The sequence below is a fragment of the Rhododendron vialii genome, chromosome 10a (genome assembly GCF_030253575.1).
Source record: "Rhododendron vialii isolate Sample 1 chromosome 10a, ASM3025357v1".
Lineage (NCBI taxonomy): Eukaryota > Viridiplantae > Streptophyta > Magnoliopsida > Ericales > Ericaceae > Rhododendron > Rhododendron vialii.
The window spans coordinates 105,556-129,001 of NC_080566.1; the positions used below are offsets into that span (position 1 = coordinate 105,556).

At 39.6% G+C, this 23,446-nt stretch overlaps 1 protein-coding gene across 8 annotated transcripts in view; it reads right to left on the bottom strand.

Moving 5' to 3' along the window:
* LOC131303549 (probable LRR receptor-like serine/threonine-protein kinase At1g56140) overlaps nt 1–18,683 on the bottom strand; it is a 33,676-nt gene extending 14,993 nt beyond the window's left edge. The window contains exons 1-16 of one of the 8 annotated variants that reach the window (XM_058330469.1): nt 18,549–18,683; nt 17,802–18,018; nt 16,093–16,204; nt 14,900–14,971; nt 14,646–14,717; nt 14,483–14,554; nt 14,123–14,194; nt 12,788–12,859; nt 12,604–12,675; nt 12,385–12,456; nt 12,217–12,288; nt 12,030–12,101; nt 11,761–11,832; nt 11,611–11,676; nt 9,427–9,492; nt 6,012–6,056 (exon numbers count right to left, since the gene is read on the bottom strand). In XM_058330469.1, the coding sequence (XP_058186452.1) occupies nt 6,012–6,056; nt 9,427–9,492; nt 11,611–11,676; nt 11,761–11,832; nt 12,030–12,101; nt 12,217–12,288; nt 12,385–12,456; nt 12,604–12,675; nt 12,788–12,859; nt 14,123–14,194; nt 14,483–14,554; nt 14,646–14,717; nt 14,900–14,971; nt 16,093–16,204; nt 17,802–17,937 (1,145 nt within the window). In that variant the 5' untranslated portion in view covers nt 17,938–18,018; nt 18,549–18,683. Of the gene's footprint in view, nt 1–6,011; nt 6,057–9,426; nt 9,493–11,610; nt 11,677–11,760; nt 11,833–12,029; nt 12,102–12,216; nt 12,289–12,384; nt 12,457–12,603; nt 12,676–12,787; nt 12,860–14,122; nt 14,195–14,482; nt 14,555–14,645; nt 14,718–14,899; nt 14,972–16,092; nt 16,274–17,801; nt 18,089–18,548 lie in introns of those variants that run through there. The other 7 variants (XM_058330466.1, XM_058330471.1, XM_058330470.1 and 4 more) reach the window with 7 other exon arrangements.
* Between the last annotated feature and the right edge of the window lie 4,763 nt (nt 18,684–23,446).

Below are 23,446 nucleotides of genomic sequence, written 5' to 3' on the forward strand. Positions count from 1 at the left end.
TGGTCCGCGCCAGGGCGCACCATCGCACGCCAGACTCGCACCATCGCGCGACAGAGCGCCTGGGCGCATCCTCGCGCGCCAGACTGACTTCGTCGCGCGATAGTATGCCTCTGACCAGCGAGTGGCCTTGCACGGGTAGCTTAGTTTTAGGTCATTATTTTGTCCCCACACTGTTTATGGGGTGTTTTATTAATTTGTAAGGCTTTACAGCCTTTAAACTATATATTATGCTGCCTATAAACTGCGTGGTTTGTCCTGGGTGTGCACTGGTCCTTCCAGAGCCCAGATGGTTTGAGAATAAGAGCTGTGGGTTTGAGCTCACCGGCGCGCGCGTGTCTTGGAGTTGTGCGCGCAGGAGTGAACAGCATGCAGTGACTTGTTCAGTGCATGCTGGTTTCTTCCTGCGCACGTCACTCCAAAACAGGGGCCTCCCAGTTTGTTTAAACTCCCACACCAATCTGTTCTCATCCTATACTAACTGCTCATGCATGCTATCCATCACATCCTACAAACATGTTACAGTTTTAAATCCCCAATTAACTGTTCCCCTGCCCTAATTGGCTAAAAATTGATTAATCAAACAGAATCGCAAACAAACATCTTTCGCAAATGCCTAAGTAGAGACCGATCTCCAGATTGGGAGAGAGGGGTGCCATAAAACCCTTCCCCTCTCGTAACCTGGCTCCCGAACCCAGATATGGTTATGACGGACTGGTTCCTTAACTTTTTCAAATCAAACAGCGCGGCAAGTGCTTCGAAATACGGTTCCTTGGGTGTCGAACCTTCAAACCCGAGTGGCGACTCTGTATTTTTGCGAGCGCTTGCTTCCCCGCTCGCGCTCCCTCGATCCGGGCCCTCGCGTCTCGGAATCCGAAAATTCCGAAGGGCACGCATGCCCACAAATTTGTACCAAGTTAAATCAGTTTTTAATTTGAAGTTGATAGACGTGCAGAATCTGTGATTTTGAACAGATTTTTGTGTAACTTTGGACGAGCATAACTTTGTCATCCGGACTCCGTTTTTAACAAATTTTATATCAAAATTCATGTACCGGAGGTGTACTTTCTAATTGTGGTGGTTTTATGATATGGTTTTAATCCTATAAGAAGTTATAGACAGAATACGATAGGCTGATCGTAGATTTCAAACCAAATGTAGGGGTTATGTAGTGTTTGATTGTTACGCTTGTTTAGGGACACTTCTAAACCTTTGAGATGGACATGCTAGTATGCGTTAAGCATCTTTAGTCTATTGTTGGTGTTATAGATTATCGTTAGGAGTTAGTTGTGACGTTTAAGCGTTCAATAAACTGATATGGTTAACTTGTGGTTAAGTGTCAAGCCAGTCAATTGGGAGGGGCCAAAACCGTAAGTTTGGCGTACCTCGGTCGATACAAAGGTGAGTGTGTTTGATATGGTTCTCCTCAATATAATATTATTGTGGTGGTGAGTATATATCTTGCTAATCGTAGTTAGCTTTTGATATGGTTATCTTTTATAAAATATTGTTGTGGTGGTGAGTGTATATCTTGCTAATTGTAGTTAGCTTTCGATATGATTATGTTTTATGAGATATTGTTGTGATGGTGAGTGTATATCTTACTAATCGTAGTTAACTTTTGACATGATTATTTTTATGGAATGTTGCTATAGTGGTGGGTGTATATCATGCTAACAGATGATTTAGCTGTTGATATGCATGCATCATGATATGTATGCTTGGGGGTTGTATATCATGCTAACCGAGGTTTAGTTATTGGTATGCATGTTGTGGTGTGTTGATTGTATCCGTTTAAGGATTATGGAGTGAGTCACACCATGTCGTGGGCCGTGCCGTCTAATTAACGGTGAATGGGAATATGATGTGCAGGACACAATACCTTAGGTACATGGGATGTGGCAGACGTGTCACTGCATGTGATGTGATTACATTCATATTGTTGTGCATTGATTATTATTGCTCATTTGGGTGGATATGTTGGTTATAACTGTTGTATGCATTCAAGTATTTTAGTTATGTTTGTGATGTGCATTCTGGTTGATATTCCTTCGGGTATTGTGGTATTATATTGAGCATTTCTATATCTCACACACTCTGGCTTTCCTTTTTGGTCTGCCAGGTAGCAAGTTGCTTAGAGTGGGTCCACTACCGGTCATTGTGTTGAGGCGTTTTGCTAGCGTCAGGTGGGGTTTTGGTTACGTTGTTGTGGAGTGCCTTAGCTGGTGCAGAACTTAATTTGTATGGAGTGTTGTTAGCTATGAATAGTTAAAGATTTTAAATTGTATAGGTTGTAATTAACTTTGGTCGATGGCTGGTGTTCTATTTGAGATTAGCCTTGGCGTTGTGGATGGTCAAGTTTGTTGTAGGTGGTTGATGAAGAAGTTGATTTATTCAAGTTCTAAGTAAGTCATCGGTGGATGTGTTGAAGTATAGAATTTTTAAAGTACTATAATGCAGATATTGTTTCTTAGTTGTGCGATGTCATGATTGATTGGTCAATACGTTGATTCATTTTATGTTAAGGTGTTAAGTCTTCCGCTGGGTGTTTATTTCTGACAGGTTGTGAGGTGTGGTTTGGTCTTCTGTGTGGAATGTCACGTGGTCGCACTGACTCGGGCCCACTTTGGGTGCCGTTTGCGGGGTGGAGCGTGACATTAATAGGTGCATAAAATAAACGTGTATGTTTTCCAAGTTCACAGGCTTAAAAAAAAAACTCCTAGAACGATGCTTAATTAAACTAGGGAAAAGTTTCTCTAAAATCCCAAAAGAGGGATGACCCAATCTACGGTGCCACTGATGCAACATAGAAAGAGCTGAACTCGTATCTGCTTGCAGAGCAAGACCACATGACATGGGTGGACGAGGTGCAGACTCCAAAAAAAATATAGGCCACCCTGTGCTTTACCACTGCCAATCACTTTTCCCATGTTCAGTTCTTGAAAAACACAATGAGTAGGAAAAAAAATCACGGAACAATTTACAGAACGAATAAGACTACTAACAGACAAAAGGTTAATGGCCAAGTTTGGAATATGTAGAACTAAAGAGAGGGAAATGGAGCGAGAATAGTGAACGGAACCTTTCCCTGAAATAGCAATAGCAGAGAATGATCCATCTGCTATTCTGACTAAGTCCTTACCAGAACAAGTAGCGTAAATCAAATACAAAGGAACAGCCTATCTTATGATCTAAAGCACCGAAATCTATAATCCAAGGAATAGCAAAAGAGGCAGTACATGCACTAGCCGAAATACCTGTGTGAGCAAAATAGGATGAAGTGGAACCTGCTGTGGAAGTGGGAGCTATAATAGATGGAGAATCAGCCAAAGCCATTAGGCGCCTGAGAGCTTGCATCTCCCTCTAAGAAAAAATCCACTAACATGATTAGAAGACACCTGAACTCCAAACCCAGAATCAGGCAAGGTAGCAACTGTAGGCTCCGAAACATGAGCCTGGGCCTGAGAACACGTGAAACCACAACCGCGACCACCGCGTCCACCCCCTCGGGCCTCGCCCACGAGAGGGACGGCCATGTAACTTCCAACAGAAATCCCTTGTATGGCTAGTGTTGTGGCAATAATCACGCCAGAGTGACTCACGATCAATTGGCTTACTGCTAGCACCAGACTGTGCTTACCACTCTGTGGTACAAGCCACCACTAGAACCAAACTGACCTTGAGGAATGGCAACCAAGGCAGAACAATCAGAAGTAGGAGTATGCACCATAGCACCCCTCCTACTCTCCTCCTGCTGAACAATGGCATAGGCCTCTCCCGAAGACGGAAATAGAACACGACCCAATACCTGCACTCTAATCGGATCATATTCCACATCAAGACGAGCAAGAAAGTCATAAACTCGCTCTTTCTCTATCCTCTTCAGCCAATTTGTAGCATCAGCAACACAAACAGCCGAAACCCTTGATAACAATCAAATTTCTGCCATGCTCCACTCAAGTCAACAAAGTACACAGCGACGGATCGATGATTTTGTTCCAATGTACGAAGTCTCTTCCTCAACTCAAAACACTATGCATCATTACCTTGCTAAGAATAGGTTTGGGCTGCAGTAGTCCAAATCTAAGAGTATCAAGGACCAAGAAAGTATGACGAATATCAGCTCTCATAGAGTTAAACAACCAGGTCATGACTAACGATTTCTGAGATTTGAACTTGAGTTCAATCACCTCAACAAGTAGAGTAACAAGGCCCTCAATAAACTCAATAAATCTGACATCCCTTTGACCTCAATAGACAAAGTACAAGTACGAGACCAAATCAAATAGTTGGTACCATCTAGCTTAATGTGGCAAATATCCAAAGAATAATTATCCATAGTCCCTACACAACTCAATTCATTCTTTGTACTAATGGAAGCATTTTTGGGATCCTCCGACATTTCAATAGAAAAATAGTGAAGGGCTACAGAAAAAAACAGTCAAGACTAGTTAATACCTCAAAGAAAAACAACCCAGTCACTATAAAATGTGTAAACTATACCCCAGTCAAAACCATTTGTAAACACCTCAGACGAAACACCCCAGATGGTTTCGAGACCCTTTGAAAACTTCTAACCAAGTACTAACGAGTGTAAACGTACCTTACTGAGTACCAAACGAGTGCACCCAGATCTGACCCAGTCCCATTTGAGTGAAAACGAGTGCTGTCAGAATGAGAACAGGGTTTGCCGGTGGTCGGAAGTTGCTGTTGGAATGAAAACAGGGCCTGGCGAAGGCAGATTAGGGCAGAAGGGACTAATCAACTTCGTGAAAAGGAGTAGACGAGTCTGTCGGAGGTTGCCCAGTTGACCAACCAGCAATTGAGCCTGTCGGAGTCAACTAGAGTTGCTGAAACGAAGCAACGAAGACTCATAACGTAAGCAATCGTACGCTCTGATACCATGTGAAGTTGTAAAGGAATAACATGGAACTGGAACCCAAAGATTAGGGTTATTTTCTCATAACATAAACTGATTACAACGTGAGAAGTCATACAACACACTAAACTAATTACACTATGGTCCTAGAGAATGAACCAGTTACATAATAGAACAACTAATAAACTAATTACAAATAAACCCATAATAATCTTAACACCAACATTTTGTGCCGTAAAGCATCGCTGGTCTTAAGGCAATTCTATAGAATTTTCCCTTCAATTTGGTGGGTACGCTCTTGTCACATAGTACACCAGTAGCGCTCCTGCACTTGAGCCACCCCACTTGGATCCTATGGGTCACATCATCGGCAATCTCTTCATCTCTACTAATAATTGAGCCTAAATACCTAAAATAATCACTCTTTGGTATCTCATGATCTTGAATCATCACTCTTTCTTCATGCGCACTACTGGTACTACTAAACTTACACACCATATACTCAGTTTTACTCCAATTTATCCGAAAATCCTTTGACTCTAATGCTTCCCTCCAAATGTCTAGTTTCGTATTAACACCTTTAACGGTTTCATCGACGAGGACAATGTCATCTGCAAACATCATACACCATGAGATATCCTCCTGAAATTGTCTAGTCAATTCATCCATAACCACAAAATATGCACTTACTTAACTACACAAATCTAGCCTTTTTGCACCTACTTTTTTGTCTTCTGTTCACTCACCTCTTCATTACCCAACAAAGCAAACCCCTCTCCCCTTCACACACAAGTAATTGATGGACATTTTCTCCATATGCAATGCACATGCCTCAACTTAGGCTCCATGTTGATAAACGAGAACAAAAATTTTAGGAAAAATAACAGCACTAGACCCTCTACTTTATCTATCTTGTGAAAGCAAATTTGATAGCTTTCATAAAGCTAAATATTTGACAAATGAACCCGGTGAATGAGCTCGTGGTGCTACACCATTGGACAAGGCACTTGTGACTAACTCATGATGATCAACACGCAACCACTATAACGGGAAATCAATTAACTTTCCTTTGACATCATTACTGTTCCAAGGCTACAAAAATTAACCTAATAACATACACAAGGGAAAGAATCACCTGTTGTTTGTAATTCCAATTGTGAAGTTATTGGCAACTAGATTACTGCATATCACATACAAGAAACCTGCAATGTTAGCTTCGAGAGAATCATATGAATGCAAGGACACACAAAATGCAATCATGAAAAACTTGTGGAAAAAGAAAATCACAAAATTTTTGAGTTGGCACTCAAACTATTACAGGTTCCATCATAGTGCTGAAAATGGCATTCCGAATTTAATTTTCAACAACTGATGATTTGGCAATCTCACAAATAATTGGATTACTTGATTCCAATTGAGTTGTTTGTTTTAGGGGGACCATGGGTTTACTTGAGAGGAGCGTATTTGATGTTACCAATTGAAATTCTTTGCTTCTAAAAGTGCATAAAACACACAGGAACTGTGTGCCAGTTGCATGCACTAGGGTCCAATAAGGTTATTGCACTATGTTTTTAGTTCCCCTGAAGAGTCAAATAGAAGTCAAGAGTCCACGTTGGGTGCTTTAAAAAGAGAAGTTATTTTTGTGAATTCCATGACTTAATGAAGCAAATGCATAAAGCACTAAAGGGTCCGTTTGGTTTTCAGAGGAGGAGGAATACACAGAGAGGCTAAAGTTTAGATCGTGCATTAGGTGAGAGACAGCAGGTATATTGTCTCTCTCTCCCTCAATAGAACCCTCCATTTTTCCAAAATTTGTTTTCTCAAAACTGCTTTGTAAAAGATGAAATCAAAAAGAATGGTTTTCTCTATCAATTCTAGGAAAATAAAATTTTTTCGGGGTTTACCCAATGCCCTAACAAGGATTGTTGCCATCTTTTCAACCCCCATATATTCGATTCTGGACATAATCAAAGAAATTTTGTGACGGTTTATAGAAATTCACTTCTTATTTTTGGGTTTTCAGTTTTGCAAAATCTTTCTTCCCCTTTTGAAAATCATATTCTTTCCCCTTCTTGTCTACAACTTCAAATCTTTGTTATTGTAACACACAAATTCAAGTCATGCAATAAAGTACGCAAAAAAAGGTGCACAAAATAATTTTATTGATTTTGAATTAAATAAAGGGTACAATCCTCTATAATATGCTCTTTTACAAAGAACAAATCCACTGATTCGATCTCCAATAAAGTCGCAATCCAACAGCTGTAGAAGCTTGTCGTCAAATTGAACTGCTTGACGATTTCTTCGAGTCTTTCAATAAGAAGCTTGAAGAAAATGAGTTAGATTGAGGGATTGAATCTCTTGATCTCCAACAATTGTCATTATATCTCTTTAAGGAAGAGATTGAACTTGAAAACTCTGAGCGTAGTCATGATAGACCTTGTAGGAGAATCGGCACGTTGTTTAAGTGTTGATGATCTTGAACTCTTGAAGGTGCTTGAGAGCTTGTGCAAGAGTGTCAGCCACTAGTCCCTTTCTCTCCCTCAAAGCCTCTATTTATAGGCTCAAGGAGAGGGTGCTAAGCTTGGCACAATCTTCATAGAATATTTTCCTTGATTTGATTTTTTGACTTCATTTCCTATAAAAGAAGATGTTTGGCTCTTCATAAAGGAAATGACTTTCGGTCAAAAGAGAGAATATTTTTATTATTTACTCTTCTTTTAGGGTTAAATTGAGAGGCCTTATCTTTGGGCTAGCCCAATTTCTTGACCCATTTGGCTAATTAAGTTAGCCCAATTTATTTTGGTCTTCACCGGTTCTCAAATGGATTAAGCCCATAAATTTCATGGACCCGATATTTATTTGAAGGCTTTGACCAACATTTGACTTTCAATTAATTAAGATTACTTATTTACCTCAATTAATTGGATGGCATTAAATCATGCTGAAATTTTAGTGTCAACAGTTATTTTTCATAAAAAATGCAGACTGATATACATGGCCAGTATGCGAAAAAGTTTTACGGTGTTCATCTCCAACTCAAGTTCTTGACAAGGGGTAAAATCCTGTGCTATATGCATTGTTGTGCTCTTATGTCCAGTGGGACACTAGTTTCCACACCAAACAGGTCTCAAGGAGAAGCAATAGATTGTGTTCCAAAGGCAACATACTGTTGATATCGAAGTAGAGAGCACTAAGTAGAATCACCATCACCAATTAGATATTAATATCTACTTAAGTAGAGCACTAAGTACTATCCATTGCTCTCTACTTAAGGCAACAAAGTGATATCTAACTAATGGTATTTGGAGGTGGCACCAACCCCAATTGATTGGGAAACATGGCTCGGTTTGGTTTGGTACTTTGGTTTGGTATTTAGAGGGGGCCTAGAGGTAGGCATAGTGTTACTATTGATACAAATTACAAGGGCTCACCCCCCTCAAACATAGCCCCTGACCAGTGACCCTTCACAATCAAACAGGGTGGTATGTAGGCCCGGCCCTGAGATTTCCGAGGCCCTAGGCAAAGTTTGAAAATGGGGCCTCTCATTTTTTAGTATATTTATAAGTAGTTCGAGATAACAGACAAGCAACGGTTGTAGTTCGGTGGCAAAGTACTTGTACCGCCTTTTAGAATCTCAGGTTGGGAGTTCAAGACTCCAAAACTTCCTTTCAAAACCTTTTTTTGTACAGATGTTCCAAAACTTTGGGATAAAAACGGAAGCCACCAAGAATCGAACTCGCGTTTCCACGCTCCATACACGCACGCTTAACCACTGTGCTGCGTTAGCCTAGTTGAAAAATATTTCATATACCTAATATTTAATATATTGTACTACTTTGGGGCCCAATTATTTGGCCCAAAACGGGAGGCCCTAGGCAATCACCTGGTGGACTTATGCCCAGGGCTGACCCTGGTGGTATGAATTCCTTCTAGTTCTGGTGGATATACTTCCATATCTGCTTGCGAGGTTTTGAGCGTGAGACATCAGGTTCAACTATGGCACAAGCTTATCCGATTTGGGCGTAGAGTACCTAGATGGGCTTTTATTTAGTGGCTAGCTTTTTATGGGAAGGGTTCGCTACTAGGGACATGCAATTGGCTGCTTGGGGTGTGACTTGTGAGCACTGAAACTCAGTATGTGTTGTGTAACTTGTGTTGTTCTGAGCTTGAAAGTCATTGCCACCTATTTTTGAATTCTAGTTCTCTGCAGCTGTGTGGAAGGCTCCGCTGATGAAGAATCTAACTGCTGGAATCCTATGGGGCTATTGCTGAGATAAGTTGGGCTAAAAACAGGAAAGTTAACCCTTTTAGCAACGATGTGTTTTAGCTCTCTCTTGGTGCAACTATTTACTGCTTGTGGGGTGAACAAATAGAAGAATTTTCCAGCGTAAGGCTCTGAATGTGAGTAGCCTGGTAGGTGATTTCTTTTCACGTGAGCGAGGTTATGTTAAGTGAAAATTCACATTTCCTAACAAATAGTAAACCACAAACTTTGAATGTAAAACGCAAAGAGAGACATAAAAAAAAAGGGTGAAAAGTTTACATACAGTTGTAAGCCTGTTTGGTTGATCCAAGAAGGAAAGCTCCCAGATAATTCATTGTATGACAAATCTCTGCAAGCAATAACATAATGAGAATGTTCAGTGGATGTTCCATCCTGTTGACAGAGTGGGATGGCGAAATGGATCATGTAGCCAGCCCAAATTCAATCGGACACAATGCTTAGTATGGCTAGGTTTGGTACATCTCTCAAAGAAGAGACCCACTACGGCTACTACTAGTATAGAATAACACGCACGGCTACATACATAACAAGTAGCCTCTGACCTCTGTCTCAAGACCGTAAATAGAACCTGTAGCTTCATGCCCTGACCTGACCTGAACTACTAGGGAGCATTGCTACCTGACAGCTTTGGCTGCTCAACCCGATACCACCGTTTCTCGTATCTTACTACACCTATCGATAATGCTGCTCTACCTGGCACTCACTGCTCATTGCCTTCTTTCTTTTAGACTGGTAAGATGGACGAGAGCCTGTGCCTTTTCGACTTTCTCAGCATGATCTTGCGACTTTTGGAGTCTACCTTTGAGCGCCTGAATTAATTCAACAAAAAGTGGTAAAATCCCCTAGTTGGGCTGTCTTTGAGCAAGCTCTTAGCTTTCATCGTGAAGACTACAAAAATGTTTTTTTTTTCCACTGCTGCTTGAATCTCTAGGAGAGGAATGAGCTTAGTCTCTCCATAGTCAATCTCGTAGCGGATCAATTCCAAATCGTGAGATGCCTTTGATCTTTAGCGGGGCACTGTCCAGACTTTAATTCATTCAGACACAATGCTTAGTATGGCTAGGTTTGGTAAGCCTTCGTTTTTGTTAAGAGCCATACATACTACTATGATTACATGAACCATCACGTATCAGTTTCTAAAACCAATTTGTTCTAATCGAGAACCCTTTATGTTTTTTTCCCCATGTCTCCCCCCAACAGTTAAACACAGTAGCGGCACAACATGGTGGTGAAAGTTCATCCAAGCAATAATGATGGACTGACTTAGATTCCTAAATGTCTTTCTTTGATGTTTAAAAGGAACTATTAGTGCACGTTGTGACCTCGTGTTTCTGATCAGCTTAAAGAGAACATGATTCCCATATACTTCCAATTATCAAGTTTGGAAGTACCACCTGACTTTTCAAAAAGGAAAATAGATTTCTGGATGTAGAAGGAAATGAGCCCTCCGGGCTCCATACTCGTCACCTCCGGCCAAGCAAGCCATTGGGCTCTATCACCTCAGACGGGCTGCCCATTAGGGAACTCCCCATGGAGCCACCAGCTCCAAGCACACTGCTGCTAACACTTAAGAGGAATCTCCATGATATCTCCATCTACTCAAATAAGACATATCAGCCAACAGGATGGAAGATGTATCTTAGCTACCTCCTGACACCTAGGAGGGTGTATCATGCCTACCACCTAACAACCAGACTAATGGTACGAGCTTCCAAATAGCACACAAACTTGCCTCTGTGCGTTCTGTAATACAAGCCCTAAGAACGGATCTTAACTCATAAAAGAAATTTAGTCTACCCCCATCCTGCCGCACCAACAGGTACCCACGCAAGGGGAGCTGGTTTCCCTTCCTCCAAGGCTCGTATATAGGGAGGGGCTGACACTTATCGAAGACACACATTCAAGGATATTCAGTACCACCAACCTCTCTCTCTCTCTCTCAAGCACTCACCTCCCCCACCTCCAGCGGTCTCAAGCCATAGTAGTGCCCGCCATCTTCCCTGAAGAACATGTCACGCCTGGTCCCACTCCTAACCCTCACAGATATTAAACCACGCTTATTTCATGTGTTTTCCATCTTCCAGAGGCATTAATAGGACATACACTTTATTGAAGACTTCTCTGAAGCTGTTCCAAACATGTACACATAAAATTTCTGGAAACCTAATTTTAGTGTGTGAAAATCGTCCATTAAGAAAAATAAAGCAATAAAAAAAAGGGTAAATCATCACAGACAGAAAAGAGAAAAGAGGCAAAGAATATTCTAGTGTATGTCCAAATATTTTAAATTTCCCTCACTCCATCTTTAATAAAGAAAAGTTTGTATTTTCTGATAACCATTACGGACCAGAAAAGGAAGTTCTCAACCTAAAAAGATATTTTTTTTGGATAACACCACTACATACGATTTAAATAAACTGTAGATCGACATCTAAGATGTACTTACATATAAAGGAGAGAATAACTCTTTTGTTGAGGAATGTTACCGGTAAACTTGTTATTCCCAAGAAACCTGAGCATAAAGAACTACTTCAAGCAACAAAGAGTATATGTTGGGAAGGTATTTGAAATGAACAGAGAGCAAGATATTCATTACAGGTAAGAGAGAGAACTCAAAGTGAACAGAGAATCAGGAATCGATCCAGTTAAACTGTTGAAGCTCAAATCCCTGGGTATTGAATAAACGATTGTTGTTAGAAACAAAAAGTAAATTACTAGATAATAACGTGAAGACATCAACAATTTTTTACTTCGTGGAGCTATCTTTTGGGTTTTCACCTCCTCTTCCTCAACCTAAATATCAACTGCCTAATTTTCAGGTTGAAGTATATGGGAGCCAACCCATGATTAACAGCAACGACTTACAGATGTGACAAACGTTGATAATCTCCAATATTTGATGGGATAGAACCAGAAATGTTGTTATTCCTTAGAATTCTGCGGGACATGAAACCACATGACGTTCGATTAGTTTTGTAAAAGAGCAAGGGAGATGAATGAAAAATGAGAAATTAGAACAAAAGATTGGTTAGCTGCAACCATATCGCCTTACAAAACATTCAGAGACTTCATATCCTTAAGAAACGCCAGTGAAGAGCCTCCATTAGCTAAATCACTTATTCTCCTGTATTAGCGTTGTTATACAAGAAAAGAGAAGATGAGGCTTAATAATACTCCAAAAATGAACAAAAGTCAAAAGGTTTTGTAAGAGACAACTCACAAATCCATGAGCGCGGTTAAGTCCGAAAATGTTGATGGTATAGGACCCTCTAAGGAGTTTCCCTGAAACCTCCTACAGAAGATTTAAGGTAAAGTTGATTCATCAACTACGCAAGATAAGTTTCTGAACGGTGTCACAAGTATCCAAATGTCATACATAAATCTACAATTTGAGCGTGACTGTGGAAATAAAGAGAACACAGTATTGAAGATTGCTTACAATTGAATAAGCTTTGACCAACTCCCTATGAAGTCAGGTATGCTACCAGTGAGTTCGTTGTCTTGAGCCCACCTGAGATCCCCAAAACTCTTCTTTGGTAAATTTGATCAAAGATACAAATAATTTGAACACAAATGTTTTCAGTTGATGAGATGAGAAGAAAGATAAGTCAGAATTCTCTTACATTACTAGCAGGTTTTGGAGAGCAGAGAATGTTGAAGGTATGGATCCACTAACTCCCGAACTATCAAAGTACCTGTCAAGGACGATAATAATGTTCCTGAGACAACGCTATACTTTTTTCTTCTCAACACTGGGCATTAATTTAAGTATTTGCTCGGTCCCATATTCTCAATCTTTTTTTTCTTTTTGGGTGTCTGAAAAATATTGTCCATTTTGGAAAGCCAAAGGACTCAAAGCAAAAAGTTCGTAATTTTTCAAAGCTATTCATTACAAACAGCTATGCACTTGAAAGTGGGAAAAGCAGGGGCAAGTTAGCAAATAATGCTATTGAATTTGAATCCCAATACACTAAATGCTTGTCCGCTTCAAAATTTGAAATCGAAAATAGGACCAAGAATATGGGATGGAGGGAGTATTGATCTTCTAGATAAATCAAGAGGTGAAAACCCATGAGATAAGGTCACAAAAAATAGGCCAATGAGAAGAAAGGTACATGACACACATAACAGAGCTTTATATCTAGTAACAGAGCTTTGGAGGTGTTCTGCCCGTGGCTTCAGGGGGTAGAAAGGATTGTGCTTACTGCAGAATATAAAGATACCCAAAAATGTATTGGCCTTTTAACTGTAAATACCCCCACAAAAGAAACTCTCCAAAGCTGATGAATCCGGGACGAAACCTGTTGCCTAGGTTCTGAGTGATAATTGCAACTACATCAGCATAAGGTTAGTGTTTACTGGACAGTTTTGAGAAACTGTACTGATTAGGTCTCATAGCTACTCCATTATCTCGTTTATAGCAACCATCAATGGTATTGTCTAAAGATCATCACGACAACACAGTACCTTTTGGTTCATCTAACTAAAAAAAATGATTGAATCTACCATCATGGATTCTGTATGTTGTCGTCTCATGGTAAATAAGTTGCAATAATAACAAAGAAAAATGGTCAAGTACTCAAGTGTCACCAGCCCTACTCTCCTTAGTCCTTGGGATATCAGTATCCCCTAACAGGTACATCACCTCACCATCCAAAGCTAAAGCTAACTCAGCTGGGAACATTGCCTATTTTTCCAAATTATTGTACAGACTACAGAAAGACTGTTCAACGGGGTGCAAAGAGGAAAACGAAGGGAAATGTGTTTGGTGAGCTTCCACATCTAAGCAGCTCACACATTAGTGACATCTTCATCTGTATGATGAGCATGATGAAAATACATATCACAATTCAGTTGCAATAACACAAGAATTTATTCAGGCCTAATGCAGCCGAACAATTGAAGCATCACTTTTTCTGGACAATGTAATAAAGAGTGAGCAAAACCTCATCACTTACAGTAGCTCTAATTTTGTCAACTTCCCAAGCTCTGATGGCAGTGGGCCAGAGAAGTTATTTGTGCTAAAGGCCCTGGAAAATTAGAAATTCAAAAACATCAAAACAGTTTAAATAGGTAATATAATAAAGGACATTGCACAAAACGGGTATGTATTTCAATTTTTAGTATAAATGATTCCAATGTTCGATTGACTGGAGTCCTCAAACCACTATAGCAAAGCAACGAGATTGAAGAAAAACCAACTAAAAATAGCATAAACTAGATATTCGGGCATATATCCATCAAGTTGCATTGCAATCAATAAAATAGGAACACCAACTTGTCTCTTAGAACCCCGTGCAGATTTAAGCATAACATACAGTGTTCTTAATTCAGTAAGTTTCCCAAGTTCCTTTGGAACATCCCCAGATAACGAATTATGACCCAGGGTCCTGAGAACATCAAATGAGGATAGTAAATGAGTTGAGCTACCAAATATTAATGACCTGGAAAAAAATTTAGTCAAAGAGTAAGGTGGCTTACATGTACTGCATTCGAGTTAGATTGCCAATGGACGGAGACACGGGACCAGTCAGGTAATTTTGGGCCAAGTTCCTGCATACATGGAAGAAACTTAGCAGCATTATATGACAGAATTTTTAAAGGACCTACTGAGGAAAATGCCCAATCATGCAAAGCAGAGATAGATAGAATACGGTGAGGTGCTGGATAGAGAAAAACATATCATAGAAGGAAGACAATACTTCATTTACTTGAACATTTAATGAGAAACATACAAATCATTGAGGTAAGATAAACTCCATAGCTCGTCTGGGATTTGACCACCAACCCCTAACGCATAGACTTTCCTGTCACAAGCACGGAAAAGAGAGCAAGTCGTAAGTGAAGGACTTCAACAAACATAGCAAAGAGCTCGAGTTCATAAAACCATGGTTTTGAATTTCAACTGCACAGTACATTACAGCGTGCAAATTGCTGGACGAGTTTAAAAATGAACTTAACGAGGACTACATTGAACTCAACTCAACATGAATTTGAACTATTATTGGGGCTGGCTATGCAGATCACTTCCCTCCAATTGGTTCTACTGAAAATGGTATTCTGGTCACATGTAAAGCAACCATATATTCCTTTACTACCTCAACCCAAGTTATCCCCGGCCTTCTTGTATCTCCTTTACCACCCTCAACGTCATTAAAAATCCTCTTTACAACTGCGTTAATTAAACTACATCGCAAATGATCATCCCATCTCAAACGGTTTTCTCCCATTCGATCTTCATTATTGTCACTTCTAACTTATCCATAACACATTCACTGCTTATGTCTGCCTATTCCATTAACTCCATTCGTCTATTCTATTGGGAGTCTGATCCGCCTAAGGTTCTTCAGTGTGCGCGTAGGCCCAATCCGTTGGGGAGTATCCACAGAGTCTAGACCGCATAACATGGACCCAATATACATTGAATAACCCATATTCACTTAAAAGGCTAAGCCTTATAAGTGATGAGCCATCCAATTGTATATCACGATCCAACCCTTTTTCTATTTATCCGATGTGGAACACAATCTTTCACACATATTCCCAACAATTCAACATGTTTTCCATTTTGACCAAGCTCTTTTTTGACGTTCAATGTTATGCCATCATTATTTTTAGACAGTTATGCTAACCGCCGCCTATTGAGCATTGGTTAGATAGATATATAGAGACAAAATTTGATAAATTTTCAGACACTTTGATACACATTCACATATTTCAATACATTTTGTGCACACTCCAACACACTGTAGGAACCTTAACAACCACCCACTACGCTTTGATGGGTTAGCATTTTGATTTTAATTTTTCATTAGAAGAAGTTGGTGAACATGTTTGATGAATTGCACCTTTTGTTGAAAAAGTATCAAATGGACCTTATGCGAACATATGGGGTATGTGGTGAAAAGTCCAAGCATTTGTCACTTACAGACCAGTAATGTGGCAAACAGTCCCATTGCATTCGCATTTGAAACCGGGATTGTACTCTTCATTTTCCACCGCGAGGCTGGTATTGTCGGTGGCAAATCCAGTGCATGGTTCTGCGGTTATTATCAATTGGTTTGATGCCAAAAAACCCCATTTTCTATAGATGGAGTTCAAAGCATTCACTGCCCACCAAATTCATAAATCAAACGCAACAAATTCAGTATACAGGATAACCGCAACTCAAAAATTCAAAAGCTACTTATGTATAGTTAGGTAATGGTTCCATGATCCTTCAGTAAAATCTTGGTAGTTTTTCTTTGTTTTACTTGGAGACAATCGTTTTAGTGTATTCTGTCAAACTACTTCATTTCCTCATTTCCATATGAAACTACACTAAGCTGGATTGAGCGGAGGAGAAAGATATTCACTAGATTATTCAAACATTGTACACGTCCTCTATCAACTATCAACTCTAACTAGTTCGTCCCTCAACTACCATATTTATAAATATTGAGTCTGATTGGCAACATCTGTCTAATTGTGGAAGGCAACCATCGCACATGATGTGCATGAGACTTTATCTCCCCAAATAAAAAGACTGAAGATGGTTGCAAATTACTGTGTGTGAAAATTTTGCTGTGATGAGAACATCATGGACGAATTTGCACCCACACGAGTTGGGGGGAAAAATAGGTGCAATTGAGAGTTCAGAGACGAAATAAACAAAGTCAAATGCGTTGAGGGGATAAACAGAAATGATTTGTGCACAGCAGCTTTTTCCTCCCGCCCCGGGTCGCACAAAGATGATCGGAAGCCTAAATTCTGAAGTGATTTTGGGTGTTTTGTTAACGCCTCTAACGATATCGAACGAAGCTCATTTTTTACAGAGACCTTAAACGACATATTTTGAACAAAATGAGCGGCTCCGATCATCTTTGTGCGACCCGGGACGGGAAGAAAAGGCTGCTGTGCACAGCAGTCTGTGCACGTAGCACAGCCCGGGGATAAAGGTGAAATTACTCTTCACACTCCATTTTTTATTGATTGCAAGTTTGCAACTTTCTAAAAAACACCAGATGGAATGTGAATAATAAAACGTGAAGAATTAAAAACAATCCCCTCGCATAACATTTCAAACCCATAACTGAAAAGACAAAGCAACTCGTGAAACGTCGAAGAAAGAAAGAAAAACGAAAAAAAAAAAACTTGAGCTAGTTTTATTTTAAAAAATAAATCCAATTGCCAACATTCGGCCAAAAGTTTTAATTAAGCAAGTCAAAGGAGTAAAGGTTTGGGTGGTGACCCATTTTATTGAGGCTAAATTAAAACTTCAGAGGAAGAGAACTTATGAGGATTGAGGAGTTGAATGATCACCCCAAAGGAAATTTCGGCACCGCTCCGGCAACTCTCCGGTGCGTTTCCGGCGAGCTCCAAAAACACTTCCACGGTCTTAAATCTATCTAGGTAGCTAATTCGCTCAGTTCGAGAGAGAGTATACACTCCCATTTGTATCCTTCGTAGTAAACTCTAGGACTATCGCCACTCAAAATCAAAAAGGTGTCTTTTTCTATGTAAAATTTTGTGGGTGCTCTTTTACCCACGCACAGAGCAAAACTACAAAAAAAGGAGAGGAAATAAAAATAATAAAACAAGAAGAAAAGGAAAAAGAAAAAGAAAAAGAAGAGATCTTGTGTGTTGAGAAGCGCGCACCTTCGGAAGCAGGTGTAGTACCATTTGAGGGCCGAGTCTGATTTTGTGCTCGAGCTACCTCAACCTGCAGCTGCAGTCCCAGTATCGTAATCATCATCATCCAAACAAACGATCCCGCCATTTTAAGTCGTTTCATCTCCCTAAAATTCCTTGCTCAATCGATGGACAGAGAGAGAGACCTTTAGCTATGAAACCTTTTACTCCTAATTACTAGTATCTCTGTCTGAGATGGGGAGATTGAGGAATGGTTTCGCAAATTTTGCAAGTGTCGGAACTTATTTTTTGCTTGTAAACTCTGACAGTGAACAGTGTCAAATGTAAAAAAAACAATAATTAATTGCGAAAGTTCGAGTATTAAAGTCAGCAGTGCTAGTCGGTGACCGGCCACCGACCGCGTGTGGGGTCCACTCCGAACTCTGCACGAATGATCCAAGCCGCTCAATAATTTTAAAAAAAAAAATCAAGTGGGCTACATGAGAAATAAGCTCAATCCGATGTGTGTACATGCTCGTTCCAAACTTTCATTTTTGAACGGCTCGAATCATCTGATTTTGGAACAGCTCGGATCGAGTACATACACACATCGAATTGAACTTATTTCACATAAGGCCCACTCGGTTTTTTTTTTTTAAATTATTGAGCGGCTAGGACCATTCGTGCGGGGCCCGGAGTGAACCCCACACAGGGTCGATGGCCGGTCACCGACCCTCCCTGTCGGTGACTGTAGTGTTAAAATGATACTGTAACGTAGCAATCTCTTCCATCTTGGAATGCAATTTTCTGCAAAACTTACTCGATATCTAGTTGAGAAGCTGCAAGATAGTCTTTTTCTGTAGAACATTGGGAGTCGTTACAAACAATTGGACTTTTTTATGCCAAAATACAAACACATGTGAAGCCGCCACGCCTACCAAACGTTAAACCACAATAATCAACGGTCAATTTACTCAATTTAGTGAATTTATTTGGTTGACACTTTGGTAAAGATTTTTCATTTGAAAATTCGTAGTGCGGGTTCGGCCGAAAAGGAGTTGAAAGTTTTCACAATGCTTTTTCTAGAAATTCTTGAAATATTAGTCTGCACAAATATTGGTCCACAATAATCAATGGACCATTCTTTTCCCTTTTTCTCTTTCTCTCTCTAAAAAACTCTCTCTCAAATCAGAAACCCTAACCGCCGCCGGGGGGAGGCCCTCCGCCTCTCTCTCTGCCTCCTCCCCCCTCCCTGTTCGTTTTTTTCCCTGCCCTCCTCGCCTCGTGGTCTCCCGCCGCTGGCTCTCCGTGCCCACAGGTAGGGGTTCATCCGTTGCTTGGCCCGGCGTGGCTCCCCCATTTGTGGTGGTGGCTCACAGTCCGTTGTTCCTCACGGTGGCTTCTGTTCTGTCTTGCTCAGAGTCGACGGCGAGGTAATAAGGTGTGCGGTTGGGTTGGGTTTTCCCCCTTTCGGTTTTCTTTTCCGTTTACCGGATGTTTCAGTCCGGGTGGTCTCCGATCTGGGTCCCCCCAGATTCGGCCTGTGCTGGTCTGGGTTTCCCCCAGGTCCGGCGGTTTGGGTGGTGGGCGAAATAATTTTGTTAGGTTTTGAGGTTTTCGGTCGGCAGCTGGTTCAATGGTGGTGCGGCGATTTCAGACAGCTGCAGCTGGGTTGCGGGTGTTGGGGATCTTCGTACCAGCACTGGTTTGGTCGTTCCGGGCCGTCAACAATCAGATCGGGTGTGATGGAGGGTTGCTTTGGTTCAGTCGGCCAGTCGGCCGGTGGCCGGCCTGGTCTGTCCTTGAGGCTGTTTCTCCCTTTATACTTGTATTCTGTTTGTTGTTCTAGATTACATTTGCTCTTTGTTGTGTAATGGTTTGTGCTGGGATTTCTGTTGAGATCTTTTTATCTTGTCCCGGACGGGATTCTCATATCGGCACCTAGTGTTGATTTGCTTTTGCAGGGTGTCCTTGGATCCCGGATTAGATAGTTTGGTGCACTCCTGTTTTGTTGCGATGTAATCTTCGCCTTCGGGCTTGAATGAAATATTGACTGATTCAAAAAAAAAAAAAAAAAAAGTCTGCACAAAGAGCACATGTCTAACTATTTATGGGCCAACAGTTGGGCCATCCTGCCCAACTATTTTAGGTCTGGTTATGAGGTTCTCTCAAGTTCTAACGTTTTTAGGAGCTTTTAGGCATTTTGTTTGTCTCTTTTCTTTATTAATAAAAAAAAAGATCATATTTGGTAGTTTTGTGCCAAAATTTCCGGCATTTTGATTCGTCTCGGTGAGAAAAATCAAAAAGATTAAAAGTTTTACTTTTACCAAATGTTATATGAGATATCCAGCTTTTAGACTCTATCTTGAATATTTTCAAAATTATTTGTATAAACATATTGGGTTTTTTGATTTCTCTCGACGAATCAATGATCCAAAAAAATTTAGCACACAATTATCAAACATAAAAAAAAAATGAATAAGGTCAAAATACCAAAAAACCCATAACATCCTTCGGAGAACAAGCCCTTAGAGCATCCACGGAAGAATAAACAAATGTGAATAATCAAAATATGCCACATCAGATTTTAATTATCTATTTAGAGGTTGCTAAAGTTAGCAATGTCAAATCCCACATTGATTTTTTTTTTGCCCATAATCAAAACCAATAGGCCCTCCGAACTTTTTCCTTTCACTTCAAGCATATTTTTTGAAAAAAAATAAACATTTATTAAACAGTTTTTGAAGAAAAAAAAACAGTTGTGAAAAAAAAAAGTTCTTTCAAAAAACACACACATTGTTTACTTAAAAACTGTAAATACAGTTTTGGAAAATTTTGAAAAAACTGTATTTACACGAACAGTTTTGAAATTTTCAAAACTATAAATACAGTTTTTTTAAAATTGATTTTGTGTAAAAAACAATTTTTTTAAAAGTTTTGTATAGAAGAGTTTTGAAATTTCCAAAATTATTTTTTCAAAAAAACACACACTTTATTTACTTACACATTTTAAAATTTTTTAAAAAAAACTGTTTTTTGTAAAAAAAAAGTTTTTGAAAATAAGGTTTTTTAAAATTAATTTTTCAAAACATTTTTGAGAGAGAGAAAAAAAAGGGAAGAAAGACAAGGTTTTTATGTAATAATGATGCACTTGATTGAGAGAAAAAAAATTTGCTTATTGGCAAAAAAATGTTAGTTTTAATTATTCAAAGGGCAGAATTTGATGAGACGCTAAGAGCATCCGCAGTGGAATAATCAAAAGTCAATAATCAAAAGTTGCCACATCATCTTTTGATTATCCATTTAAAGGGTTGCTAATGTTAGCAATGTAAAAGTCCATAATGGTACAATCAAAATTAAATAACCAAAACTTGCCACATCACATTTTCAACTTATAAAATCTAAAAATTGTGACATAAAAAATAATTTTTTCAAAATAGTTTTCAAACTAATAAAAACAGGTTATTGGAAAAAAATAAAATAATTTTTTGAAAACTTTGATTCTAAAAAAAAAAACATTTTTTGGGAAAAATTAAAAAAAAACTGTTTTTGAAAAAAAAAATATAAAGAACAGTTTTTGAAAAAAAAGGTTTTAATAAAAAAACTGTCTTGGGAAAAACTGTTTTTGTAAAAAACTGTTTTGGGATATAAAAAAAAGTTTTTGCGAAAAAAAAAAAAACAGTTTTTGCAAAAAAATAAAAAACAGTTTTGAAAAAAAAACAGTGTTTGCGAAAAAATAAAAATAGTTTTCAAAAGTATTTTTCTTAGAAACATGTTGAAAATGGAAGAGAGAAGGTTTTTGTGTAATGATGGTGTACTTGATTGAGGAAATATATAAACAACTTAATTTGGTTATTGGCAAAATGTTGTTAGTTTTGATTATTCAAGGGCCAAAATTTGATGAGTTGCTAAGTTTGGTTATTCTAATGTGAGCTTTTTTTTGAGCAAATATTGTTAATTTTAACAACCTTTTGATTTTGATTATACCACTGTGGATGCTCTAAGAGGTTGCTCGGTTTGATTATTCAATGTGAGCACTTTTTTGATCAAACATTGCTAACCTTAGCAACATTTGAATTTTGATTATTCCACTGTGGATGTTCTTAGTCTTCTTTTATTTATTTTTTTTGGTACAAAGTAATCGCATTCTTTAGTCATATAATGTAGAGATGGCCGCAGGTTAGGTTTGGGGCGGATATTGAAAAACTCGATCCCAAACCTGTTTTAATACTATTTACCCAAAACTGTCGGACCAATTCGGGTACGTGTAATAGGCCCTAGACCCCGTATGGGTAATAGGCCCTGGACCCGACCCTTTTTGGCGGTCAAGTGATACCCGGTTAAGATGGTTGGGTACCGCTGGTCACATGAAAAAAATGTACTTGGTCACATTTAACTAGTTAATTAATTGGGAAAATGACGATCAATAACGTGTTTTGATAATTAATACCCATCAAGGATATTTTCAGTATTAACAAATATTCTCAGCATGTCCTTGACGGGTATTAATTATCAAAACACATCATGAGCCGTCACTTTCCCTACTATTAATATATAAAGAGTAAAATAAATATATTGGGTCAGGACGAGTATTGACCTACTCGACGTGGCCCAAATCCAATTCAGGTATGCAAAATGGGACCCAAACCAACCACACATTTTTAACGGAAAAATGACGGCCAATGACGTGTTTTGATAATTAATACCCGCCAATGATTTTTTCAACATTAACAAACGTCATCAGCAAAGTTCAAGACTTGATCCCTTCCCATAGACAGGTCTGTCATAAGAGGCGGCTGTGGGCGTGCCTCTTATGCTTGTTGGTTCTGGACTGGACTTGTCCCCCGAGTATCAGAGCTTTGAAGAGTGTAGGTACTTCCTTTGTCTTTTCCAGAACCTTGGCCTCTTTGCAAAGGCCTTTTGTCCGTCTTGTCAGATTTGTCAAGTTTGGGTTGATCTTTAACCAAAACAAACCTTTGATTGTTATTTGCTGGAGGCGTCTAGGCTCTTTCAATCACAACACCCTTTTCTTTTTGCCCCCCAAGTGTAGGGTTGTTAGATGAGATAGCGTGGTAAAATGTTTGAGGAGGGGGAGGTGCCCCCAATAAGCCAACTTGGTCTTGACTGTTGCCATAAATACCAAACTGTGGAAAGCCCTGCTGCTGAGGAGCGAGCGGTAGCCTCTTTGTAAGCGTAGCAACCATTTTGTTGACTGCTATGGTTAGAGGTTCCAAGGACTGAGAGAACGATTGCGAGATTGACTGCATAACGTTGTGGGAGATCTCACGTCCTGCTAAAAACATATAATTTTTGACACCGTCGGTAGCGTTATTAAGATCTTGAGCGCTGATCTGAGGACCAGCTTCTTAGAGTAATGGCACGTCGACTGCCACTCCCTCAGGACTCTGTGGTGGATCCGGGATGGGTGGATCCGCTTGTTGCTGCTGCTGTTGCTTCATTGCCATAATAAAACTCTTAGGCGATTAGGGTCTCACCGGGCGTGCCAAAAAGATGTTCGGCTCCGAAATGGCTCAAAGACTGAGTGTGTGGGCGTGCCAAGACTTGTCACGTCTAACGTAAGGGCTAGGTGTTCCTTTTCTGACTTCGTAACTGTATGGCGAATGTGCTGCAAACCTAAGGGCTAGATTACAGTAATGGTTCGTGGTTTTGCC